The 23,544-nt window shown below is 47.5% G+C and overlaps 1 protein-coding gene across 5 annotated transcripts in view; it reads right to left on the minus strand.

Moving 5' to 3' along the window:
- The window catches only part of SRGAP2 (SLIT-ROBO Rho GTPase activating protein 2), a 234,012-nt gene that overhangs the window by 10,787 nt on the left and 199,681 nt on the right, over positions 1-23,544 (minus strand). For all 5 annotated transcript variants that reach the window (XM_061187414.1, XM_061187411.1, XM_061187410.1 and 2 more), the window contains exons 15-20: positions 18,835-18,912; positions 17,771-17,905; positions 15,866-15,971; positions 6,076-6,300; positions 2,386-2,465; positions 143-323 (exon numbers count right to left, since the gene is read on the minus strand). In XM_061187414.1, the coding sequence (XP_061043397.1) occupies positions 143-323; positions 2,386-2,465; positions 6,076-6,300; positions 15,866-15,971; positions 17,771-17,905; positions 18,835-18,912 (805 nt within the window). The remainder of the gene's footprint in view (positions 1-142; positions 324-2,385; positions 2,466-6,075; positions 6,301-15,865; positions 15,972-17,770; positions 17,906-18,834; positions 18,913-23,544) is intronic.

Consider the following 23,544-nt stretch of genomic DNA (forward strand, 5'->3'; position numbering starts at 1 on the left):
CCTTCAAAGGAACCGTGACACTTCAGGACTGTGTCGGCGCCCCCTAGGGGTTGGTCTCCCTCATCCTCCTGGGCTCCAGAAATAAAGTCTCACTCCCACAGTGCGGCCAGGGACCCCTAAAGGTGCAGGGGGCCTAACGTACGTGTCTTGGACCACGATGTACTGATGGGGGATGAGTCCGTCGATGCCATTGTGCCGGCCTTCCCACCAGTCGTCGGAAGCCCGCTGGTAGAGCAGCAGGGATGCCCCCTTCTTGAAGGACAGCTCTCGGGCTGTCCGGCCCACGTAGTCAAACTTGGCAATGGCCTCGATGGGCTCACACTCTGAGAGGGGTGGAAAAGAAGGAAACACATGTTGTTGGGACTCACAGACTCAGGAAACTGGGTGGAAGAGCCCAGTTCGCTGAATTTACAGTGGTGGGAAGATAACCTAGTGTGAAAATAAGTCACAGATGATCTATAAAGCAGGTGATTCCCGTGCAGACTGTGCAAACCCCTGAAAGCACTTGTATGCCCTTCCTTGCCTTTGCTCATGCTGTTCCCTCCACCCGGAATCCCTGTCTCTGTCACCTGCCTGATGAAACACATTGAATCACAACTCAAACATCACCTGCTTCCTCTAGTAACTTCCTTGGTGTTTCCATAGCTCTTTATGCCATACTGTACTTGTAAGCATTACTTCCTTTCTGACTATAAAATAACTCCATTAATTTAGAACACTTAACATATTGTACTTTGAATAATTTATTTACATTATCCACTCTCCCTACTAGAACATGAGCTTTTAGTCTCTATAAAGAGAAAATAACTTGCCCAATCAACTTTCCAAGGAGCAAAATATGGAAATATATTTTGTGGTCAATACATGGAAAAATGCACATGTAAGTGATTTGAAAAATTAAAAGGGGTGTGCAAAGGCAATGTATTTTTACTTTTGTGTGAGCTTCCGTTTCCTCATCTATAAAATGAGGATAATAATAGTGCCCTTTTCAGGAAGTTGGTATGAGGAGTCAACAAATAACAATTTGTAATAGTGCTCAGAACTGTGTGGGCCCACAGTAAGTGCTACATACGTGTCAGCCACTGTTATTATTGTCATCGTTGTCATTATCTGTTCTGGGCTGCAGGTAGCGGTCAGAGAGCAAAAAGAAGGCACCCACAAATCAGGAACCCGGGGCTAAAATCAGATGTTCTGAGTAATGGAGAGAAAGGCTACCTACAAACAAGACTATGCCTAGACAGCCGGGGCAGATGGGTCTGCTCCTGAATGGGCAGGGCTGGGGACTTCACTACAGGGGGCCTGTCTAAATATCCCAATGTCAGTTCCATACAGCTGCGGGTTTGTCACTCAACCTCTCTGGCCTCAGTTTTCTTAACTATTAAATAGCAGCTCTATCAATTTCACTAGGGATTAAGATATAAGACATATAAAGCCTCTAGCAGTGCTGGGCACACGTAGGCTCTAATCAAATACGAATTTCCCTGGTTCACCAAATCCCTTCCCATTGTGTAGTAAATTATCATATTGATCCATCTGACCTTAAGAGCCAAATCAGCAATCCTAACTTTTTTTTCTCCTTTAAAAGCTGGCCTAGGATTGCAGAATTCATAGCAAGGCAGGGAGCAGGGAACACTGCAGTCTGTGCCATTTTGTTCTTGTGCCCAGAAAATTCTGAGGCCCCTTGTCAGCTGCTGAGACTTCCAGAGCCCAAGCGATCCAGAAATGGAGGTATAGAACTGTTGGCAGGAGGGGGAATGTGCTGGCTGGACAGACCCTAATAAATCATGGGCACTGCCGAGGCCCACGGACGACAGCTGCGCATTCCAGCTCTTGACGCACACCCGCCAGGCTGTGCAGCGCATGTCTGTGCTTTGGAAAGGGTCAATTTTTCCAGTCGGCAGGCGTGAGAGCATGTGGTTTCTGCGTCCTGATTCCCATCCCCCTCTGGCTTGCTTCTGCCGGGTTCTTGGCACCCAGCTTCACTATTCCCTGGGCTCTCTGTTTTTCAAATGAGCTCTCCTTCACTTTGGTCTCCAGCTACCTGGCAGGAGTCTGGGCCATGACAAGGGACTGACAGTATGCTGGTGAGACAGCCAGACGAGACAAAGAGCTGGGAGGTGGACGAGGGGCAGTGAGGTGGGGCGAGAAGGGTGAAGGGCTGAGGTCTAGCTCTTCACCTCTGGTTTAATACAGAGACCACTCTGTTTGAGAAGGTGGGCTGTCTCTCCAAGAAAGGGAAGGAGTGAAGCTGGGAGGCAGGAGAGCTCCCTGCTTGTCTTGAGGGCACTGCTGGGCAGGAAGGGTCATCAGGAGCACAGGATACGTAATCTCTCCTTTCTGCTTCACCACCCCACAGTCCCACTGACTCCAAGTGGGGCCTCGTACCGTCATCACTTGTGTGGTGCTCTGCGGCCACATCCTGGGTTGAGTCTTCAGCCGAGGTAGTCTCTCCGTGAGGGCTGTCACTGCAACAGAACCAAGAGTAACTGGGACCTCAGCATTTGCTTACAAAATTCTTGTCTTCTCTTTCACACAGCTTCCTTGGACATGGGATCTATCCTAGGCTCTCTAGATCCTGCTCACACACTCCAGACAGACGCTTATAATGAAATGTAAGGCTCTCGGGATTCTCTAGGCTAGCTCCTGCTACAAATACTACTCGAGACTACATGGGACTTACAACATCTTGACACAAGGGGAAACCCATTTGAACTTATAAATCTTTTCAAAAATACGGACCAACTTAGCTCCTCAAGGGCTATTTCCCTAGGTGAATTAGTTCCTGGAGGGAGCATGGGGGAAGGGAAACACTGGGCTTTAGCATCGGATACAACTGGATCCAAAAACCAGCTCTGACACTCGGGAGCTGTGTGACCCTGGGCAATTACTTAATCTCTTTCAGCCTCAGCTACCTAATCTATAAATCGAGGATAATGGTCTATATATCTCACAGAGTTGTGTGAGGATTCAATGAAATAAGAGGGAGTGATTAATAAGCAGTGCTTTCTTTCCTTCTTTCTCATTTTGCTTGATGCCTCTGGCTGCTTTGTGGTCTAGTACTGGTGAGAAAGTAGGAGGTGAGTCATAGAAATGAGTGGGAAACACAAGCAGGGGAAGAAAGTCTGCTGTGGGCTGGACACTGCAAGAGGGCAGCAGATGAGAGCTGGGTCAAGTTCTTGACAGAATTCATGGAGCCTGAAATTACCCAGGGTGGAGAATCGAGAATGAGCAGGGAAGTTATTAGGAAAGTCATTTCTACTCCTGATCTCTTGGACTTCAGAGTGCATGGGGAGGGGCACCAGGAAGTTCTGACTTCCTGAAAAGTAGAGAAAAACCCTGTTCATTTCTAAAGTTTCTTCCTCTGGCGGTAGGTAGTAACAAGTGAGACTTTCCAGGCAGTTCTATGGAAGCACCATCACCCCTCAACCCCACATCCTGGCTTCAGTTTCTACCTTTGAGCCTACAGCCTCTCCCTCCTCAGCAGACGGGTCCTTCACTCCTAGAAAGTTCCTCAAAAACCAGGGGACTAATTTAGAACTCACCCCGTGTGAAGCAAGGCAGTTCCAAGGAGGCTCTCCAGACCCCAGAGAACATTATGGGAGAACATCAACAGGGATTCCTCTTTATCAGAAAATGTGGGCACACTTTCTCACTGTTTTCTGGGCCTAAAAACCCTCTGAATGAGTTTGGTGACATTCTGGAAACACTTGGGACCCCAGGGGTGTGCAGGGCAAAGGCTCACTTTTCCCCAGACCTCTGAGTTCATTTCTGTGGCCGTCCACTAAGGCGGCAGCTCCCAAATTTCACGGAGCCCTGGATTGCTTGTTAAAAAGAGACTGCCTCACCCACTCCCAGAGTTTCTGATTCACTAGGTCTGGGTGGAGTCGGGACACTTGCATTCCTAATCAGCCCATGTGAGGCAGGTGACGTTGGTCCAGGGACCCCACTTTGAAAACCACGGCTCTAAGGTAAAGACAAGCTGATGCTTTATAAGGTCCCTTCTAGCCCTGAAATGCTATGCCTCTCTCATTCCACATGCACACCCCAGCCTCACTAACACCTGTGGTCTCAGAAGCAGCCCAGCATGCTACACCGCAGGCAGTCCTGGAAAACTGGGTTCTGGTTTCAGGGCTGGTAAGCGTGGTGCAGTGGGGCTGCGGGGAGGCCAAGCGGCCTGGTGCTCCCTCTTCCTGGCTGTTCTGGTCTCCTGGCCCATCTCCAGTATACTTGGGCTCTGACTCCCCCTTTGCCACCCCTCCCTCCCCTCCTTCATCCATCTTAGCTCACTTCGCTGGCACTTCTCTCTCTCCTGATGGAGAGGCTGGGAGCCTTCTGAGTGGCTATGAACCCAGCAGTCAGATGGCCCCTCCTACCCAAGGTCATTTACTCTTGATCCTGGGGTGCTTCTGGTCTCTCACCCAGTCTGTGGTAGTAACAGGCCCTGACTAATCTTGTGGTTTTCCCAGAGGCTGCTAATAAATGGCAGATGCACAACCAATGGGGCCGGGGGCTGGTGGTGTTGTGCTGGGAGAACACCTTGGACAGAACTGAGAGGAAGGTGCCCTCCCATCTGTGCCCGGTGAGCCCTACCAGGGCCCTGCTGCACCGGGCCGTGACGGGGCCTCTGTGTCCTGGAATGGGTCCAGAGCCTGCAGCGGTTTGATATGTGAGAAGGGAGGTGAAGCAGGAATCGGGAACACTATTCCACAGCTTTTCAACACTCATGCAAGGGAAACCAACTCTCCAAGTCACACGCACAAGGACAGCTCCCTGGAGCCCATTAGCCAGTAGGCTGAGACCTGAACAACATCCCTAGTCCCCACCAGCCATCTGTCAGTGACCGGAAGCTTTCTCTCCGAGCTGGTGAGCCTAGATTTCTCCAGCTCAGCCTCAGATGCCGGGATCTACAGGACAGCAGAGAAGACCAAACTCAGCAATGTCAGTGGTACTTTTATGTTCACAGACACATGAATAGCACTTTCCTCACTCCTTGGGCTGGAGGCTCCTTCTGTGGGGATCAGGGAGAAGCACGGACTGACTGGCCTCTCATTAAGTAAGCAACCTCCCCTGTCCTCCCCTACCTCAGTCCATAGCAATGGGGCTGGCTGAATTGGTTCCAGATGTTGAATTCAGATGGAATCCGATTTGGGCTGGCTTATGCTTTCAGCCCAGGCTGAAACACTGTTTAGGGGAAGAAGGGAAAGGGAGGAGGAGGAAGAGGTAAGGGATGTTAGGGAGTAAAAGAGAGAGGCAGTTGTCTTTGCGTTTACTGGGAAAATGACCCTGTAAGTGGCACGATGGGGGCAGTGTGGGGCAGTGGGTGGTACCCTGCACTGACAGTCAAGGGGTCAGGGCTGGGAACCCCACCACTGGGGTGGCCTCAAAGATTGTCCCTGGCCTCTCTAGATTGCAATGACTTAATCTGTAAAATGGAAATCTGTTATTTGTCTAACGGAAGGGTCTAGTAAAGATGTGCCCTAAGGATTCCTTTTATATCTCTATTTCCAGGTGAAGTCATGACGAACCTGCTTCAGTGGGGCACTGGGCCTAACCTGCCGAAAATGGACCTTACCCTGCTTTCTCATCACAAATGCCTGAGATCATTATTAAATTATCATTGTATAAACTCACAGTCAGGAAATTACGCTTCATATCTGAAATCTTCCCAATAAGACAGAAATTCCCTGGGACGCAGGACTGTTCTTCTCACAATAGCCAGCTCCGAGCAGGAGCCTGAGAGACACTGCTGCCTGATGAACGGCAGTTCTGCGTACAACCTGATCAAATTTCCTTTCCTGGAGATCATTAATGTTCCTGTTATTGCTGTCATTATCTTTCAGAATGGTCTCTCATCACTCAGAACTCGTAAAAACAGGAGGCAGCCTGAAGTGGCACTTAGTAGTTTGGGTCGAGGTGGGGCCCTGCCTACAGCAACCCCCGATCCTGGCAGCTTGAAGTGCCTCGGAGTGGGAGGTGGGAGGATCTGGGTGTTTCCCTCTGTCTCGCTTGGCCATCTGGCCCCCACGCCAGTGCGTGTTGGTGACATTTCCCCTCCTCCAACCCTGAGCCCCCTACCAGTAATCCTCCGTGCTCCCTCCTCTGCTGTAGATGGGGCCCTCCAGCTCCCTAGGGTTTGGGAAGATGTTCTCGTGCTGGATGATGATGGTTTTGATCAGCTCATTCACGTGGGCTTGGCAGGACACCTGGTCATGGCCCTCAGGCACTGACATCAGCGAGGGCCCGAAGCAGATGGCGAGGTTGTAGGGGTCCATCATGTTCTCTTCACTGAACTGTGATAAACTGGAGGAGAAGGAAGAGGGGGCAAGCTGAAAAGCACTCGCATGAATGCCCAGAAAACACAATCACAGGAGGCACCGCCAGGAGCAAGAACAGAAGTACCACAAACGGCCACCTGCTTTTCTGGGCGTCAGAGCCCGTCTAGAAAGCTGGTAGGGGGAGCAGAGAATGACCACCAGGATAGTCATTCAGGAGCCAAGGGAAGGCAAAGCGGAGGTTCCTCCTTGCAGATCTCACCCCTCCTCTTTCTCTAGCTCCCTGTTCAAATCCTACTTACCCCCCAATCCCCACCCCAACCCTAGACCATATCCACCAAATCCACCCTGCCTTGAGGACACACCACTCTGCAGAGCTGGATATGCTCCCACAGACCAACCCACTAAGCTGACAGAACAGACGGAGCCCCTCGGGCTGCCCTGGTAATGACACGGTCAGAAGACGCAGGCATTGTGCATCGTGTACCTTCTTGAAAGGCAAAATAATCAAATTATTAGGGATATTCCATTCTAAGCTCCAGACTTATTTTAAAAAATAGCCAACCGATTAGCTTTTGTATTCCATCAAGCCCGTGAATTTCTTCCTGGAACAGCTAATGCAATTATTTTTCACTTTCATAATATCCTCCTCCACTGTTACATTCAGGATTTATTCAGGAAAAGGTCAGCATGTAGCTCAGCTCCTGCTCAGGCTTCCCCTGGACGCAGTCTGACTTAATTATCGGGTATTTTATTCCAGGAACTCCCCCTTTCCAGCCAGCAGCTGCTCCAGCCATACCTCCAACCCTGGCCAAGGACCCAAGCCCTTCAGTGGTGAGTGCCCACTGGTCTGTCTGTCCAGGCACTGAAGGCTGGGCTAGCTCTGGATGTACCCCACCCCTAAGAGTCTGCAGAAATGTGAGCTCTGCTACGGGGTTCTGCCTCCCTTGTGGGCATCTGGATTCTGACAGATCTTGAGAAGATACCAAAGCCATGGTGCTGAGCCAGAGGCTGGGGACTCAGCTGTCTTCATCTGAGTAGCTGTTCTTCAGAATTGAGCAGAGTTTACTTCTAGTGTATCCAGCATCCAGACTCAAATTACCAAGCTGGTCTCTATCTCAATGATTCTCTCCTTCACTGAAGATTCAGATACGTCCCCGGTCCCCTTAGAGAATCACTGCAGAACATGTGAAGTGGGACAATGAAGTGCGACAGTGGCAAACAACTGTCATGGCTGAGAACCACTGCTCTGTAGGACCCGGTCAGATGCAGGGAGGCCTGAGATGGGTGAGTTGATGGATCTCAGTGGCCGGACTGCTTCATAGGAGGTTTTAAAGATTTAATTTTATAATCCTCTCTGGCTCCTGAGTTAAAAGAGAGCAGAGATTCAGAAAAGGCTGGTAGAAGTTTCCAAGTCTAATTCTTGGTCAAATAAAAACTGGAAAGAGACAGGAGAGATAATTAGCTTGGGAACCTTAGCAGGGACAACGGAGGCATGAGGTGCCACGGGGCTAAAATTGTAGCCCATCCCAGGCTGGCTGGTTCCTCGAGTCATGGAGGGACAAGGAGGAGGAAGCCCGTTTCTTTAGTGTGATCTGACAACGTTTTGGTAACATGGAAGAAAAGCAGTAGTTTCTGGGAAGCCTGGTGGTCAAAGGGAAATAAACTCAAGGCCTGAGGGTCCCAGTCTAAGCTCACTGAGAGAAGAGGAATCTTGCCCGGCCTTCTAAGGCAAGGACTGCTCAACTCCTAGGTGGCTACAATGACCAGGGCCAGAGACGACCTGTGTTCATGCACTGGGGTCCACTTCTCATGGGCCCAGGTCCATTTCTTATTCCCATTAAAATACAGACCAAGATCCTTCTTTCTCTTCCAATCTACTGGAACACCTAAGTTCTGGGGGTAAAGCCATGGTGCTTAACTACTTGAGGGACACAGGCTCCTTCAAGAATTTGACAAAAACTAAGGATTCTCTCCCCAGGGAAATTCATATATGAGCACATAACAAATGCACACAATTTTGTATATAATATAATGGTGCTAATAATCCTTGAAGACTCTGATGGCTGTACCTAGTATAAGACCTCAAACACTGGATTTTTATTTTTAAAGAAATTTCTAAAATGGATAATACTGGTAACAGCTCCCTCTTTAAAAAAAAATGTTTTTTGGTATCAACTTCTATATATGCCATCTCCTCTAAGAACTGTACTATATTTCTTTAGTTTCTGTCCATAACACGAGTGAACTTTCCTAATTGATTTGAACTCATTCTCTTTTGAGCACCTTAAAAAGGTCCAGTGCAGTGGGTTTTGGGGGGAATGAGAAAATCAGGATTGGTGTGGGAAACCTGTTTTTCATCATGCGCTTTTCTGGACTTTTTACTTTTAAATGATGCATATTTGTTGGTTCTGAAGAACCTAGGAGCAGGACAGGAATAAAGACGCAGATGTAGAGAATGGACTTGAGGACACGGGGAGGGGGAAGGGTAAGCTGGGATGAAGTGAGAGAGTGGCATGGACATATATACACTACCAAATGTAAAACAGATAGCTAGTGGGAAGCAGCCGCATAGCACAGGGAGAGCAGCTCGGTGCTTTGTGACAACCTAGAGGGGTGGGATAGGGAGGGTGGGAGGGAGACGCAAGAGGGAGGGGATATGGGGATATATGTATACGTATAGCTGATTCACCTTGTTATACAGCACAAACTAACACAACATTGTAAAGCAATTATACTCCAATAAAGATGTTAAAAAAAATGATGCACATTTGTATCTCTGATTACATTTAAAAAGAAAAACAAAACATCCCAAGAATTTTAGAGTCAAGCAGACCTGGTTTTGAGTCCCAGCTCCATTGCTTACCATCGTTTTGTACCATTTCCCTAGTTTCTTCATAAAATGGGGGCAATTATGTGCCCCCTTGATGGGCTGTTGTGAAGATTAAACGAGGTAATATGTGCAAAGCACTTAGCACAGTGTCTGGCACATAGGTGATGTTCAAGAAATATTTTCTGTCATTTTAATGTCCTGTTTGCTTCTTGACATAGAACCTTTGATTCCAGTCAGGGAATGGAAAGCAGGGTCGCTGACGTTTGGCAGTAATTGACTTACAGGTGTCCACCGTCTTCTTCTCCTGACAGGCATAATCTAACAAGCTGAGGGCTCTGCATCCCCAAATCAAAACCTTAAATCCTCAGGGAGAACACGAATCTTTGAACACACTGTTTTAAACATATGACATTTCCATTAAAAACCTTCAACTTCACGGCCTCCAGGGGTTTGATTTGGCAACAACCAACAGACCATGGGTAAGATATTATGCATCAGGGTTGATTTCAGGTTTGAAAGGGATGAAGAGAAATTGTATTATTCACCATGGCCCCAGGCAAAACGTGGGGTTGAGAATCTGTAAATCCATGGTTTAACAGACTTTCCCAAAAGGCTCCGTAAGAGATAAGAAGTGGAAGGTAATTGTGGCTGACTCTTCCTGATGGCCCTTCAAAGGCACTCCCTCACTCCCCTTGCCTATAAAGCCACCTGTCCCCAACTTCCATGCTCCCACATCCATTAACTGACTTGCCTTCCTTCCTATGCAGTCAATCTCATCCCCTCTCACTTCCTCAAGAATAGCACTCCACCAATTACCTTGCTCTCTCCTTCATCATCAGTTCTTCTCTATGGGGTCACCCCCGCTAGCATGCCAATGTGCAGCAATACCACCCATCTTAAAAACAAAATTCTCTCTTAAGCCCATATCCACGCTGAATTACTGTCCCATTCTCGTCTCTTTATAATAAAATTCTTTGAGAGTTGTCTCTGATTCTCTGGTTCTTCTTCACTGGTTCTGTTATGGACTGAACTGTGTCCTCCCTACCCCCCAATTCATATGTTGAAGCCCTAACCCCCAATATGACTGTATTTGGAGACAGGGCCTTTAAGGAGGTAATTAAGGTTAAATGAGGTCATAAGGGTGGAGCCCAAACCCTACAGGACTGGTGTCCTTATAAGAAGAGGAAAAGAGAGCAGAGCTCTGTCTCCCAGTGTGTGCACAGAAGGCCATGTGAGGACGCAGTGAGGTGGTTGTCTACAAGCCAAGGAGACAAGTCTCCCCAGAAACCAACCCTGCTGGCATCTTGATCTTGCACTCCCAGACTTCAGAACTGTGAGAAAACAAATTTCTGTTGTTTAAGCCACCCAGTCTGTGGTATTTTGTTATGGCAGCCCAAGCAGATTCACACACCTACTCTCTTCCCGTGCAGCCCCCCAACCCCTCTATCGTGGTAAAATACACACAACAGAAAATTTACCATTTTAACCATTTTAAAGTGTACAGCCCAGTAGCATTTAGCTGAATACGACCCCACTGCACGGATCTACCACATTTTGTTTATCCAGCATCAGCACCCCTTCTCGCTTGAACTGACACCATCAGGATTTTGCCCCTCCTCCTCCACCAGGACAACACCCATCAAGGTCACTAGTGACATCTATGCTGCTAAATCAGTTCTCAGTCCTTTTCTTAGCTGACCTGTCATCACATTATCCCAGTTATCACACCCTCCTTGAAACACACTATGTGGCTTCTGGGACACCGTTCCCTCTTGGTCCTCCTCCTACACCACTGCCCACTGTCACCTGCTCAGTGAGGTGTCCCTGACCACTGTATATTAAAGAGGAAACCCTCACACCCACCTCTTACACTCTCCAGTCCCCTAACATGCTTTATTTATTTATTTGTTTATTTTTGGCTGCTTTGGGTCTTTGTTGCTGCTCGCCGGCTTTCTCTAGTTGTGGCGAGCAGGGGCTACTTTTCCTTGTGGTACACAGGCTTCTCATTGCGGTGGCTTTTCTTGTTGCGGAGCACAGGCTCTAGGCATGTGGGCTTTGGTAGTTGTGGCTCGTGGGCTCTAGAGCTCAGGCTCAGTAGTTGTGGCGTGTGGGCTTATTTGCTCCGTAGCATGTGGGATCTTCCCAGACCAGGGCTCGAACCCGTGTCCCCTGCATTGGCAGGCAGATTCTTAACCACTGTGCCACCAGGGAAGCACCCCCGTAACATGCTGTAATTTTCTCCACAGCCCTTATCCTCTGACATATGACATGTGTTCTTTCTTTCTTTTTTTTTTTTAAATTAATTTCTTTCTTTTTGGCTGTGTTGGGTCTTCACTGCTGTGTGCGGGCTTTCTCTAGTTGCAGCGAGCAGGGGCTACTCTTCGTTGTGGTGAGCGGGCTTCTCATTGTGTTGGCTTCTCTTCTTGCAGAGCATGGGCTCTAGGCATGTGGGTTTCAGTAGTTGTGGCACATGGGCTCAGTAGTTGTGGCTTGCGGGCTCTAGAGCACAGACTCAGTAGTTGTGGCTCATGGGCTTAGTTGCTCCGTGGCATGTGGGGTCTTCCCGGACCAGGGCTTGAACGCGTGTCCCCTGCATTGGCAGGTGGATTCTTAACCACTGTGCCACCAGGGAAGTCCCATGACATGTGTTCTTATCAGTTTTGCCTGTCTTCCTCCAGTTCTGTGTGCTACATAGGCTCCATGAGGGCAGAGACCTTGACTGTTCGGTGCAATCTTAGATATCCAGCAACTAAAACAGGGCCTAGCACACAGTAAATGCTTAATAAATACATGTTAAATAAATAAGTGAATAAATACATGAGCATCTGTGAGTCTCTAGGACAATCCAGCCACAATTCTACTTGTCCATTTTCATACAGAAGCTAAAACACTCCTTGTGAAAGTCAGAAGAGCAGCGCAGACAGAATCTTTCCAAACTGGGAGGCACTTGAGATGGTGAAGTTTGGAGGAAGACTCAGCTTTTCTGGAGAGCAGCTGAGGTGTCTTAACAGTGAGAAAAGCACCACCAATTCCCTCTTTCAGATTATGGAGCAATATTGGAGGATGTAGAGTGATGCTTCTCGGACCTTCATGTGCCTATGACTCATCAGGGGATTTTGTCAAAATACAGATTCTGATTCATAGGGGGTGGGGTGGGGGAGGAACTGAGATTCTGCATTTCTAACAATGTCCCTGATGATGCTGATGCTGTTGATCTATGGACCTCGTTTGATTAGCAAGAGACTAAAAGTCTATATTGTTTGACATCTGAAGAAATCAGGTTTCAAAAGGCAAGCAGCAGAGTCAGCGGCAGTGAGGGGGAGCTACCTGCACTTTGTTTCAGGGTGAAAACCCACTGAGTAGTACAGATGCTGTGGCTGGCAGCCTCTAAAATGAACCCTATGGTTCCTGCCTACTGGTATTCATGCCCTTGTGTAGTTCTCTCCCTTTGCATGTGGGCTAGATTTAGTGACTCGCTTCTAGTGAATGGAGTACGGCAGAAGTGATGGGACATCACTTCTGAGATTAGGTTACAAAGACTGGCTGCTCTCTTGGGCACTCTCTCACTCACTTGCTTGGAGCAAAGCCAGCTGCCATGTCACGAGCAGCTCTATGGTGAGGCCCATGTGGTGCAGAACTGATGGAGGCCTCTGACCAACAGCCAGCCAGGAAAGGAGGCCCTCAGTCCAACAACGTGCAAGGGACTGAATCCTGCCAACACCACGTGGATCCTTTCCCAGTCGAGCCTTCAGAAGAAACTACAGCCCTGCCCCCAATACACTCACGGCAACCTCAAGAAACCTGGAGCCAGAGGCCCCAGCTAAGCTGCACCTAGATTCCTGATCCACAGAAACTGTGACATAACAATAAATGCTTATTGTTTTAAGTTGCTAAGTTTTAGGGTAATTTATTACACAGCAATTGATCATCAATGCAGATGCTAAGAAAGGATAACGTTAATAATTAACAAGGCCTGCTGGACAGGCATGTACCCAAGGTTCATACAGTGGATTGAACACTAGCTATATAGATATATGTGGAACCAGGTCAAGTCCACACAGCACTGGTGCACTGTGTAAGGAGTTCCATACATATATCTCAGTTCTGGGGGTTCCTTGAGATGGAGGATGTGTACAACCTCCAAAAAGACAATAGCCAGAAATAAAGTACACACTGTCAGGACATGTAACAGCAAAGGAGAGGGGTCCTAAAAGTCTGGGCCCAGGGAGAGTCTCCATGAGGAGCTACCTGCCAACTCTGGTTACACCTGTTGATAAGTGCATACTTATCACCTGTCACCTTCCTGTGCAGGCAGGTGGTCTTCTCTATCGCCTGTGTCCTGCACTCCATTTATTATTTTAGGAAACACTGTGGTTATTAATGCTGCATCTTTTCAATGAAAGACTTTGATGAGCAAGTTAATCTTTTTTTAACCAGAAAAAGAAGTGAAACAAAACAAAAGTCATCATTTGAATGGGTGCAATTTTCCATGTTTCCTCCGACAGTGGCCACCCTCTCCAGCTCTTACGACGCTTCCTCTACCGTCTCTCCCCACCCACAAACTCCCTCACCCCTCCACTTAGCAGGAGGAAAATGTGGGCAGGATGAGGCCATTGTGCTTACACACACAGTCACCCCAGGACCTGCCTGCTCCCCTGCCTGTGTACCCACGACCGACATGGTCCTCGCTCTGGGGGAGCAGACTAGGCTCTTTGAGGGCAGGTATCGGTCAATGAGGGGAGACAAGGCCTGGTGGCCCTGAGGGGACCGACTGGCTTGAGAGTCATTACCAGAGTTTCCGTCTGCCTAAAACGGGCAGCATGTGAAACCCTGCGTGAGTCATGAGGGGTTCTCAACTAAAGGCAGTTGTGGTGCTGAGTCAGGGCTTGGCTAATGAATGGTGCAGACACAGCCACGTGGAAGCAGCAGGCTGCTGGGCCAGGACCCTCTGTCGCTCTGCAGGGCCAGCAACAGGGCTAGAGGACAGTGTGGTTGCCCCTGAAAGGTCTCAGGCGGGGGCTGCTAGCCCAGATGCCTCAAGGTCAGGCTGACCCTGGTCTGTAAGCAGGCTGAGGCTCCTGAGATGGCCTCTGAACTTGTATTCCTTTGAAGCAGAGACCAACCCACTAGGAAGAGTCTTCATTTTCACAAAGCAATATGAGCTAAAACACCCTAGCCCCTTGGTTTACTTTTTGTTTACCCTTTTTAAAAAAAATAGATTCATGGATCTAAAGAAATGTTTCCCCACTCTATGAAAAGCCATAAAGCCAGAGAGATGATAATGGCAACTGAATTCAGCCTCAGCATCGGGGAGTTTCGGGGAGAGCTGGGGACTGTGGTGAACTGGGGGCGCCTGACCGCCTCATCTAGGCAGCAGCCTGTACTCCACAGGGAACTGCGGCCGCCTGGGCGTGCAGATCCAGTGCTGCTAGACCTAGTGATTTTTTCAAGAGAAGCTAGAAATCTAGACTTTTTTAAAAAGTAAAATCTCCCAATATTTAAATGGTTCAATGTTTTCAAGACAGAGTGGACTTAAAGGGAACACATCTATGGGCCTTATCTGGCCCTCGGGTTGCCCACTGATAGACTTTGGCCTAGGCTATTGAGGGAGATGCTGCAGTGAAAGCAACGTGGAAAGACAGAGGTGCCTAAGGGGAGAAGCATGTCCTTGCTCATTGTCTTTGCTGCCCTCCATGCCTGCCCTGGGCAAGGACACACTGCTTAGACAGGGAGAAATACTCTGGCTGAGCCCAAGGCCCCTCTGATGCTCAGACCTCTCTTCTAGCTACACTCACTCCCTGGCGGACCAGCTAACTACCATCAGTACACAATGACCCCACACTGTATCTCTGCTCCAGGCTTCTTCCCTGAGCATCCGATTCCTACGTTCAGCTGCCTACTTAGACTCTCCACCTGGAGGGCTAACGGGTACCTCAAGTTAACATGTCCACATCAGCACCTTGTCCTGATTGCTTCTTCCACATCTTGTCTTCCCCAGCTCCACAAATGGCATCACGGCTTCCCTGCTGCTCATGTCAAAAATGTAGAATTTTTCTCTTTCCTCACATCAGCAGGTCCTATCAAAGCTGTATTCCAAATAGATCCTACACCTGACCCCTCCCATCACCCTCCACCATTCCCTCTCTGGTCTAAGCCACCACCACTCCCGACCGAGACTGCACAATAACCTCTGGTGAGGTCTGTCCCGCTTCTCTCCACGTTACTCTATGGTAACTTCTCCATGAAGCGGATTTTAAAAATATATTAAAAAATCAGATCACAACACTCTTCCGCTTAAAACTTTCCAATGGCTTCTTCAAATCTAAACTCACTGTTGCCATGACTTTTGGGGCTTGATGACTTTGACCATCCCCGTGGCTCCTTCTTTCACTTCATTTAGGCTGCTGCTCACACACCGTCTCCCCAGAGAGGCCTTTGCTGAAGGCCCCTCTGCAGTGTCTCTCCCTCTTTCACCTCTGCCCCTGATCCCTTAACTTACACTTCCTTATTCTTCTAAGCACTTATCACTACCTCATGTTTCTGTAACTGTCTGTGTCCTCTGCTGGAACACGAGCCAAATGGTATCCAGGCATTTGTCTCTTATTTCACAATGTATTCTTACATCTTACAACAGTGCCCAGCACACAGTAGGTGTTCAATAAGTATCTGTTGGGCTGGAGGAATCAACATAGGTCCCTATGTAAACTTCCAGTGACCGAAGCTAAGGCCCAATCAGTTGCTCCCTGGGAAGTCTACTCACTGGTTGAGGAAGGCAAAGAGGTATCTCATGATAATCAGAGTGGTTTTGGGCAGGACCAGGAGGACCTTCCGGATGTGCAGAGCTCTCTCCTGCAGGTTGTCCATTGCTGAAAGAAAAAAGCCATGCGTTACCCTCCACTGTAACTGAGATCCCAGGAAATAGTGGTCAGAAGGCCCTGACTAGCAGCGGGTGCAATATGGAGAGCAGCCGGTCAAGTCCACACAGCACTGGGCCAGTGTAAGGAGCTCCATCTCTGTGGTTCCTTGGGGTGGGGCTGTTGCGATGGGGCGTGCAGGCTCCAGAACCTTCTCCGGGTCAGGACTTAAGATGTATGCTCCTTGGGCACAGAAGGGGTTGGAGATGCTCCCCAGAGCATCTACCACCCCCTTATTACAATACCACAGGCAAGGAGCTGACCAGAAACTGCTAGGACTGCTCGACACCCAGCCTTGGAGGGCCTACATGTGGGGAGAGGGAGGGGCTGCACAGGTCCTGTCCTGCCCGCTCCACACGTGCATCACCTCATCCCCTGGACAAGTCTGGCTTATCTCCCCCCCTCCCTTATCTGCAGTGGGGATGAGGAGAATGTGGCCAGAGGCAAGAAATGGCAGGCCCCTGTGTAAGCAGTGATATCTGGGGAGAAAACCAGAGAACTTTCCTGACTCTTGTGCTGTGGACAGATTAATTCCAGGTACGGCCCTAGGCCTGTGCCCCCCTCATGGCCCGCCTCCCCACTTTCACGGTGTGCCGTGTGGATATTGTCATTTTCTAGGAGAGTCTCTCCGTGGAGAAGAAATGGGAGGTACTAGATCGGGAGCACATCTCAAGGGGAGGATTGGGCAGCCAAGGTATCTTGTACTGTCCTGGCAACCCCCATCCACTTAGGGTATTCCACCTAGGCCCAGTCCTGGAAAAAGACATGAAGGTAGGAGGGATGCATATATTCAGTCACCCACAGAACACATTTCCACTAGCACTCCCACAGATCGTGGGTAAACCAATAAAACAAGAGAGCTAGCTTCCTGAGTGCTCTGGGCCCCTCTCTCCGAATAACAGAGAGGGACAGTGCTCAGGAATCAAACTGGAAACTCGGGGGTGGGCGGTGGGGGATGAAGACCTTGGTTGATCTGGGAAGAAAAACTTTTCTCCATTTCAAAGGCATTGCCTCCTCCAGCCTCTGAAGCCACCATTTCAACGGCGTCTGCTTCCAGAATGACCTAATACTAATCCAAATTTCCGTGGACAACAAATGAGAGGGGGGTCCAGTATAATGATCTAAACTAAATGGCCAGGAATAGCTTTTCAAGCCCTAAATTTTAGAGTAAGAGGCAGAGAACCTCTAAGATACCTGCTTTATCTAAAGATCAAGTAGGGACTATCTCTCTCTGAGAAAACATCACATCACTACTTTTAAATGTGCAGAGGCTTTACTCCTAGAAGAACACATATTAACACATCTCACAGGTAAGTCATGCCATATTTAAAACAACAAGCAGGAAATATTTGTAACACTTATGTATTCTCCCTTTGTATCATGAAAAGCACAAGCACTGATATATGCTCTTCTAATAGCTGAAAAGGACTGTGTCTTATATATGAACATAAATGTATTTTAATGAAGAAAGATAAAGCCCAGCGAAGCAAAAGAATTTAAAGTGAATCAGAAAGAAAAAAGCCAGGAGTTCTGACTTGTGATCCAGACTCTTCCTGAAAAGTCACTCTTTTTCCTCCCCTCCTAGGGGATAAAGGAGTGACAACAAGGAAGAGAAACTTCACCGAGGAAAAGGAAAAAAGGAAAACATTACTGGAAAGCTTATGAGAAAAAAAGACCCTGTGGATATTTGTTATCTGTTGCTATGAGGTGCTCTGGCCCAGAAGCCAATCTGAGGCCAGGATGATACTTACTGACACAGGCCATTAGGTTATGGAAGATGTCCTTGGGGAAGAGAGGGTGTTCCAGCCCCCGGAAGTAAAGCTTCAGGACGCCAGCTATGGAGTCCATGTCATGGTCGTTCTGGTCCCCAGCCAGGGGGTCCTCTCCTAAGGATAAGCAATCCCCCCAAAAAGGAAAGAGAGAGTGAGAGAGGTAAAAACAAACAGGATGAAGCAGAGGTGGTGGGGAAGGAGTGGCCTATTCAAATCTTCATTGCAGTCCCTCAGCTTTCTGCCCAGCATGGTGGCCATGAGTAGGGCAACCAGGGACTAGCGAAAGCAAAGACTGCTTAGGCTCAGGGGCCCTGGGGCCAGAGGAGGGGCACAAAAGTCCGTTAACATAAATTTGCTTGTGCCAGACTAGCTCAGGGACATTCCCTCTGGGCTGGGGATGGGACACAGCAATTGGCTCTCTCATGAGATCATGAAACCAGGCTGGGACTGAGCCCCTAGGGGAGGGAAATGAGGCCAGGGAGGCCAGCCCCTCTGATTAGCTCTCTCTCCTCTTGGCCTGTAACAAAGCACACCTACTTACAGGAGAACAATCATACTGGAGCTCCCTACGGAAAATTTCATATCAGATGTAATTAGATTTAATGATAGGACCAACCTCAAATTGAAACTATATATATCCATTTCAGTGACGGAAATTGCCAAAGCTTGCCCATTACCTTAATAGCCCACAAGATAATAAATGGGCTAAGATGAACAGGCGCATTCGTTCTGCCACCAAGGGTTCTGGATACAGCCATAAACTGCCCAGATATCATAGTTAACTTCTAGGGTTTGGGTAGATCATCCGGAGGAGAGGGGCAGGATGAATGGGGCTGAGAAGGAGGAAACTGGGATGTACCCTGGCATCTCCCTGCGTATCTGGGTGGGGGTGGGGGGATGTCTACAAGAGAGAAGGTGCTGGGCTGAAGACGGAGGCAAACTGGCTTGCTAACCTCTGGGTACCTCTCAGGGAGAAAGCGTGGAGCTAGTATCCTGGGGGGGCTGGCAAACATTTGGTCTTATCTTTCAGGCTGTTTCCTCACCTCTCTCAAAGGCGTTTTTGATGTCATTCACTTCCACCTGGGATCCTGACACTCGGAAGATTCCCTCATGCTGTAGTCCTAGAAAGACAGGGAAAAGTGATCAAGGAGACAAAAAAGCAAATTCACCACCACGGCTCCAAGCCTAGTTGAGTGTCTGTCTCCCTCAGCCAGTGTGTATTTAAGCATCCTGTCTCTCTTCTTCAGGCCAGAGGAGAAAGCCTATACAGGAATGGTGGAAAAGTCACTGGAATGAATATGAGGCATTGGCCTAAAGAAGGCACCGAGTCAGAGACTTAAGGGAAGAGATGTCTACACCATTTCTGATTCTGACAGAGTCTATGAGGCAGGCTCCTTCTCCAGCCTTTGCTTCTCTGTCCCCAGCTGCAAAGTAGGGAAGTGATTCCTGGCACCTGCTTATCCCTAAGGGTCAGGGATGAGATTTGGGGGCATGGCAAGCAAGCCATTACACATCACCAGAGTTTCATAGGGTCTGAGATCATACTTAGTGCTTTAGCTGTTCTAACACTGTTTGGCTGTTCTAGAGGACAATGCTTTCACTACTTATGAAAAAGAGAGGACATAAATTGGTACAACCACTATGGAGAACAGTACGGAGTTTCCTTAAAAAACTAAAAATAGAATTACCATATGATCCAGCAATCCCACTCCTGGGCATATATCTGGAGAAAGCCATAATTCGAAAAGAGACATGCACCCCAATGTTCATTGCAGCATTATTTACAACAGCGGTCCCCAACCTTTTTGGCACCAGGGACCAGTTTTGTGGAAGACAATTTTTCCATGGATGGTGGGTGGGGGTGGGCAGGATGGTTCAGGCGGTAATGCGAGCGATGGGGAGCGATGGGGAGCGGCAGATGAAGCTTTGTTTGCTCGCCCGCCGCTCACCTCATGCTGTGCGGCCCAGTTCCTAACAGGCTGCGGACCGGTACCGGTCCACGGCCTGTGGGTTGGGGACCCCCAATTTACAATAGCCAGGACATGGAAGCAACTTAAACGTCCATTGACAGATGAATGGATAAAGAAGATGTGGTACATATATACAAGGGAATATTACTCAGCCATAAAAAAGAATGAAATTATGCCATTTGCAGCAACATGGATGGAACTAGAGATTATCATGCTAAGTAAAGTTAAGTCAGACAGAGAAAGACAAATATCATATGATATCACTTATATGTGGAATCTAAAAAAATGATACAGGGACTTCCCTGGTGGCCCAGTGGTAAAGAATCAGCCTTCCAATACAGGGGACGCAGGTTCAATCCCTGGTCGGGGAACTAAGATCCCACATGCCGTGGGGCAACAAAGCCCGCGTGCCACAACTACTGAACTTGCACGCCTCAACGAGAGAGCCTGCATGCCACAAACTAGAGCCTACGTGCCCTGGAGCCCGCACGCCACAACTAGAGAGAAGCCCGCGCCGCAGGGAAAGATCCTGCATGCCTCAACAAAGACCCTGTGTGCCGCACTAAGACCCAACGCAGCCAAAAAATAAATTACATAAATAAATAAAATAAATAAATATTTTTTAAAAACTTAAAAAATAAAAGATACAAACTTATATACAAAACAGAAACAGACTCACAGACTTCGAATACAAATTTATGGTTACCAAAGGGGAAAGATGGCAGGGCGGGATAAATTAGGAGGTTGGGATCAACATATACACACTACTATATATAAAATAGATAATCAACAAGGACCTACTATATAGCACAGGGAACTCTATTCAATATTCTGTAATAACCTATATGGGAAAGGAATCTGAAAAAGAATGGATACATGTATATGTATAACTGAATCACTTTGCTGTACACCTGAAACTAACACAACATTGTAAATCAACCATATTCAAATGTAAAATTTAAAAAAAACAGAGAAAGAAAGAAAAAGGGAGGACATGAAAAGACAAGTGATCAGGCACTGTATTGCAGGCACTGTGCCAGCCACTGGTCCTTGACTGCAGTTTGACTCTAAAGGCAACATGCCTCAATGCCACACTAGAATAATGTGCATGAAAACGATGTCTTTTTGAAGTTTGTTAGGGTAAAAATAATAATAGAAAATTAATGCATGTGTGGTGATTGCTTATGTGCTTATAGCCACATAAAGCAGGGGTTACCAGCAAGCCCATTTTCTAGGTGAGGGGATTGATAAGGGATGACCAGCATTAGGTTATGCAGGTGATAAGAGCCAGATCCAGGGGCCCAGGCCTTCTGGCTGCAATCATGTACTCATTCCTCAATGCCAGGCTTGTGAGTCCTATTGGAGTGAAAGCGCAGAGGGTGGGGGATCCCATTTGTCAGTCTGACGGTGGATACGGCTCACAGAGAGCACCCCCCATGCAACTCAAATCTGGGGAGGGATCCAGGAAGCATGAGCCCAGGGGCTGGACTGAGCTAGCATCTTTTGTCATATCAGGCCTGTCCGGTTTTTCTCAAGAGCACCGTGGCTCAAACTTGGGCACTTTGTCAAAGTCCCTCTGTTACAGCACGATCCATCAAAATTCTTGAATCTCAAACAAATTTCTTCTTTGGAAAGCAAAATAGAATAATGCTACATTTTGTCCACTGTTTTAGGACTCCCCTCTTGATGGGGGTGTTGTGGTAGTGGTGACTGGATTCTATCCGCTAGACCTTTGCAGTAAACCACACAGGCCAGGACTGAATCCCGAACCCAACTGTAGCAATAGTAAGAAGGAAGCAGGGGGAATTTAATTACCTGGCTTGTAATAGAACTTAAGTTGTCTGTTCCTCTAGGGGAATCTCCAGAATATCCCTCACAGAATGGCAGGCAATGTTAAGACCCCAATGTAACAGTACCATATTAGTTACCAATGGGGTGTGACAGCCAGATAATGCCGTATAAACAAAGAATGTAAACAGCAAGTTTCTGACAGAAACAGTCACCTACTCAGCGACTCATCGAAAACACAGTATAATATAAGGAACTGTCATCTCAGGGACCAGGCTACTCAGTCTCATTGGTGCAGCCAACAGTTTGCTGAGAGAGGATCATCTCAGTACTTTTGGTAGATTAGACATCAAGGACAAGCCAATGTGGCCCATGGGCCCAGAACAAGAAGAAATCAGAGGAGAGCTTATTGCAAACCAGGCAGCAGGCCTGAGGCACACCGAGGTCCCTTTCTGTCTGGTTTCCATTTCCCTTTGAGAACCCAGGCTTTAGAAGGGCCAACATGTGTTCTTGCTCAACAGATAGAATCTTTAGAGTGTCTAATCTGATGATTCTGAAAGTAGGAACATTAATAAATGGTCGGTTTCCAGAAAGTGAAGGGGAAAAGCACTTGGCTTTTTATTATAACGCAGGTAAGGCCTCACATAACCAAGCTGACACATGCATGACCTTTCTCATTTTTCCTTAGTGCTCACTAACATAAAAGTATAAAGCCAATCAGACTTGGGTAAGTTATTTGGAAACGGCACAAAACCTTCCATTTTGCGCTGGATCCAGCTGTTGCCCAGAGTTGCTCTCCTAGAGAAGTCTTGAAATGATTGCTACAACACCACCTCTTGCTCACATGTCTCTGCTCCCTTCCTCATGAAAATGGTGGGGTTTTTCCATCCTGATCGAGTCTCAGTTGTTCCTCACATCCCTTCTCTTCCTTTAAGTCTTCCTGGATCACCCAGACCCACCATTTACAGGTGAGCCTCAGCTTTCTCATCTGTATAATGGGGACTAGAACATCTACCTCCCAGGGAACATGAAGATAGTAAGGATGTGCAAATGTTGGCAGTTGGTGGGCCACAGATGTGTTTGGGGCTGACAAAAGTTATGGACCCTATCCCCATTAAATGCACCTATACAAACATTTTATCCATCATCTTTAGGGAGTTCAGGAATACCTTAAGTCCCTATCTGGGGGAAAAAATTCAATTTGCTGAACAATATTTTTTTTTTTTGGACACACCACACGGCTTTCGGGATCTTAGTTCCCTGACCAGGGATTGGACCTGTGCCCCCTGTTGTGGAAGCGTGGAGTCCTAACCACTGGACACCAGGGGATTCCCTGAACAAATGTTTTTTGAACAGCTACTATATACTAAGGTTTTTTTTCTTCTTTAAATCAACAATATATTTATTTGCTTCATCTTATAATATTTACACATAAAATGGCTTCAGAATTGCTAGCTCACCACCCTGTGATAAAAACAATTACCGACTACTGTGCATTATTTGTTTACAGTTCTTTTTGTTGTTAGACTTATAGTATATAATCAAAATTCTGTTTTTCAAAGAAACTTAGATTATTTTCTTCCTCATCTCCTCAGTGTGCTTATGTTATTCATCTGTAATACAGTTAGGTTTATTCGTTACCTTTTGTATTCCATTTGGAGTTTTACCCACATCCTTGTTTTATATATTTGTTTATTTATCTTTTGAGTATGGAAAACACCCATGTAGTTCTAAAAGTCAAAATTACACAAAAAGGAATACTCAGAGAAATGTCACTCTTCTCCCATTTCTCATTCCCCCATTCTTTTCACTCTTTTGACCCATTCATGTAAATAACCAGTCAAATATTAGTTTCTGGATTCATCCTTCCTGTATTTCTTCTTGCAGAAGTGACAAGGCACATGTATATTCTTATACCCTCTTCTTTCTTACATGAAAGGCAGCATGCTATAGATACTCTTTTGCCCTTTGCTTTTTTCCACTTGACAATATATC

Source organism: Eubalaena glacialis, chromosome 3 (assembly GCF_028564815.1).
Source record: "Eubalaena glacialis isolate mEubGla1 chromosome 3, mEubGla1.1.hap2.+ XY, whole genome shotgun sequence".
NCBI classification, from domain to species: Eukaryota; Metazoa; Chordata; class Mammalia; order Artiodactyla; family Balaenidae; genus Eubalaena; species Eubalaena glacialis.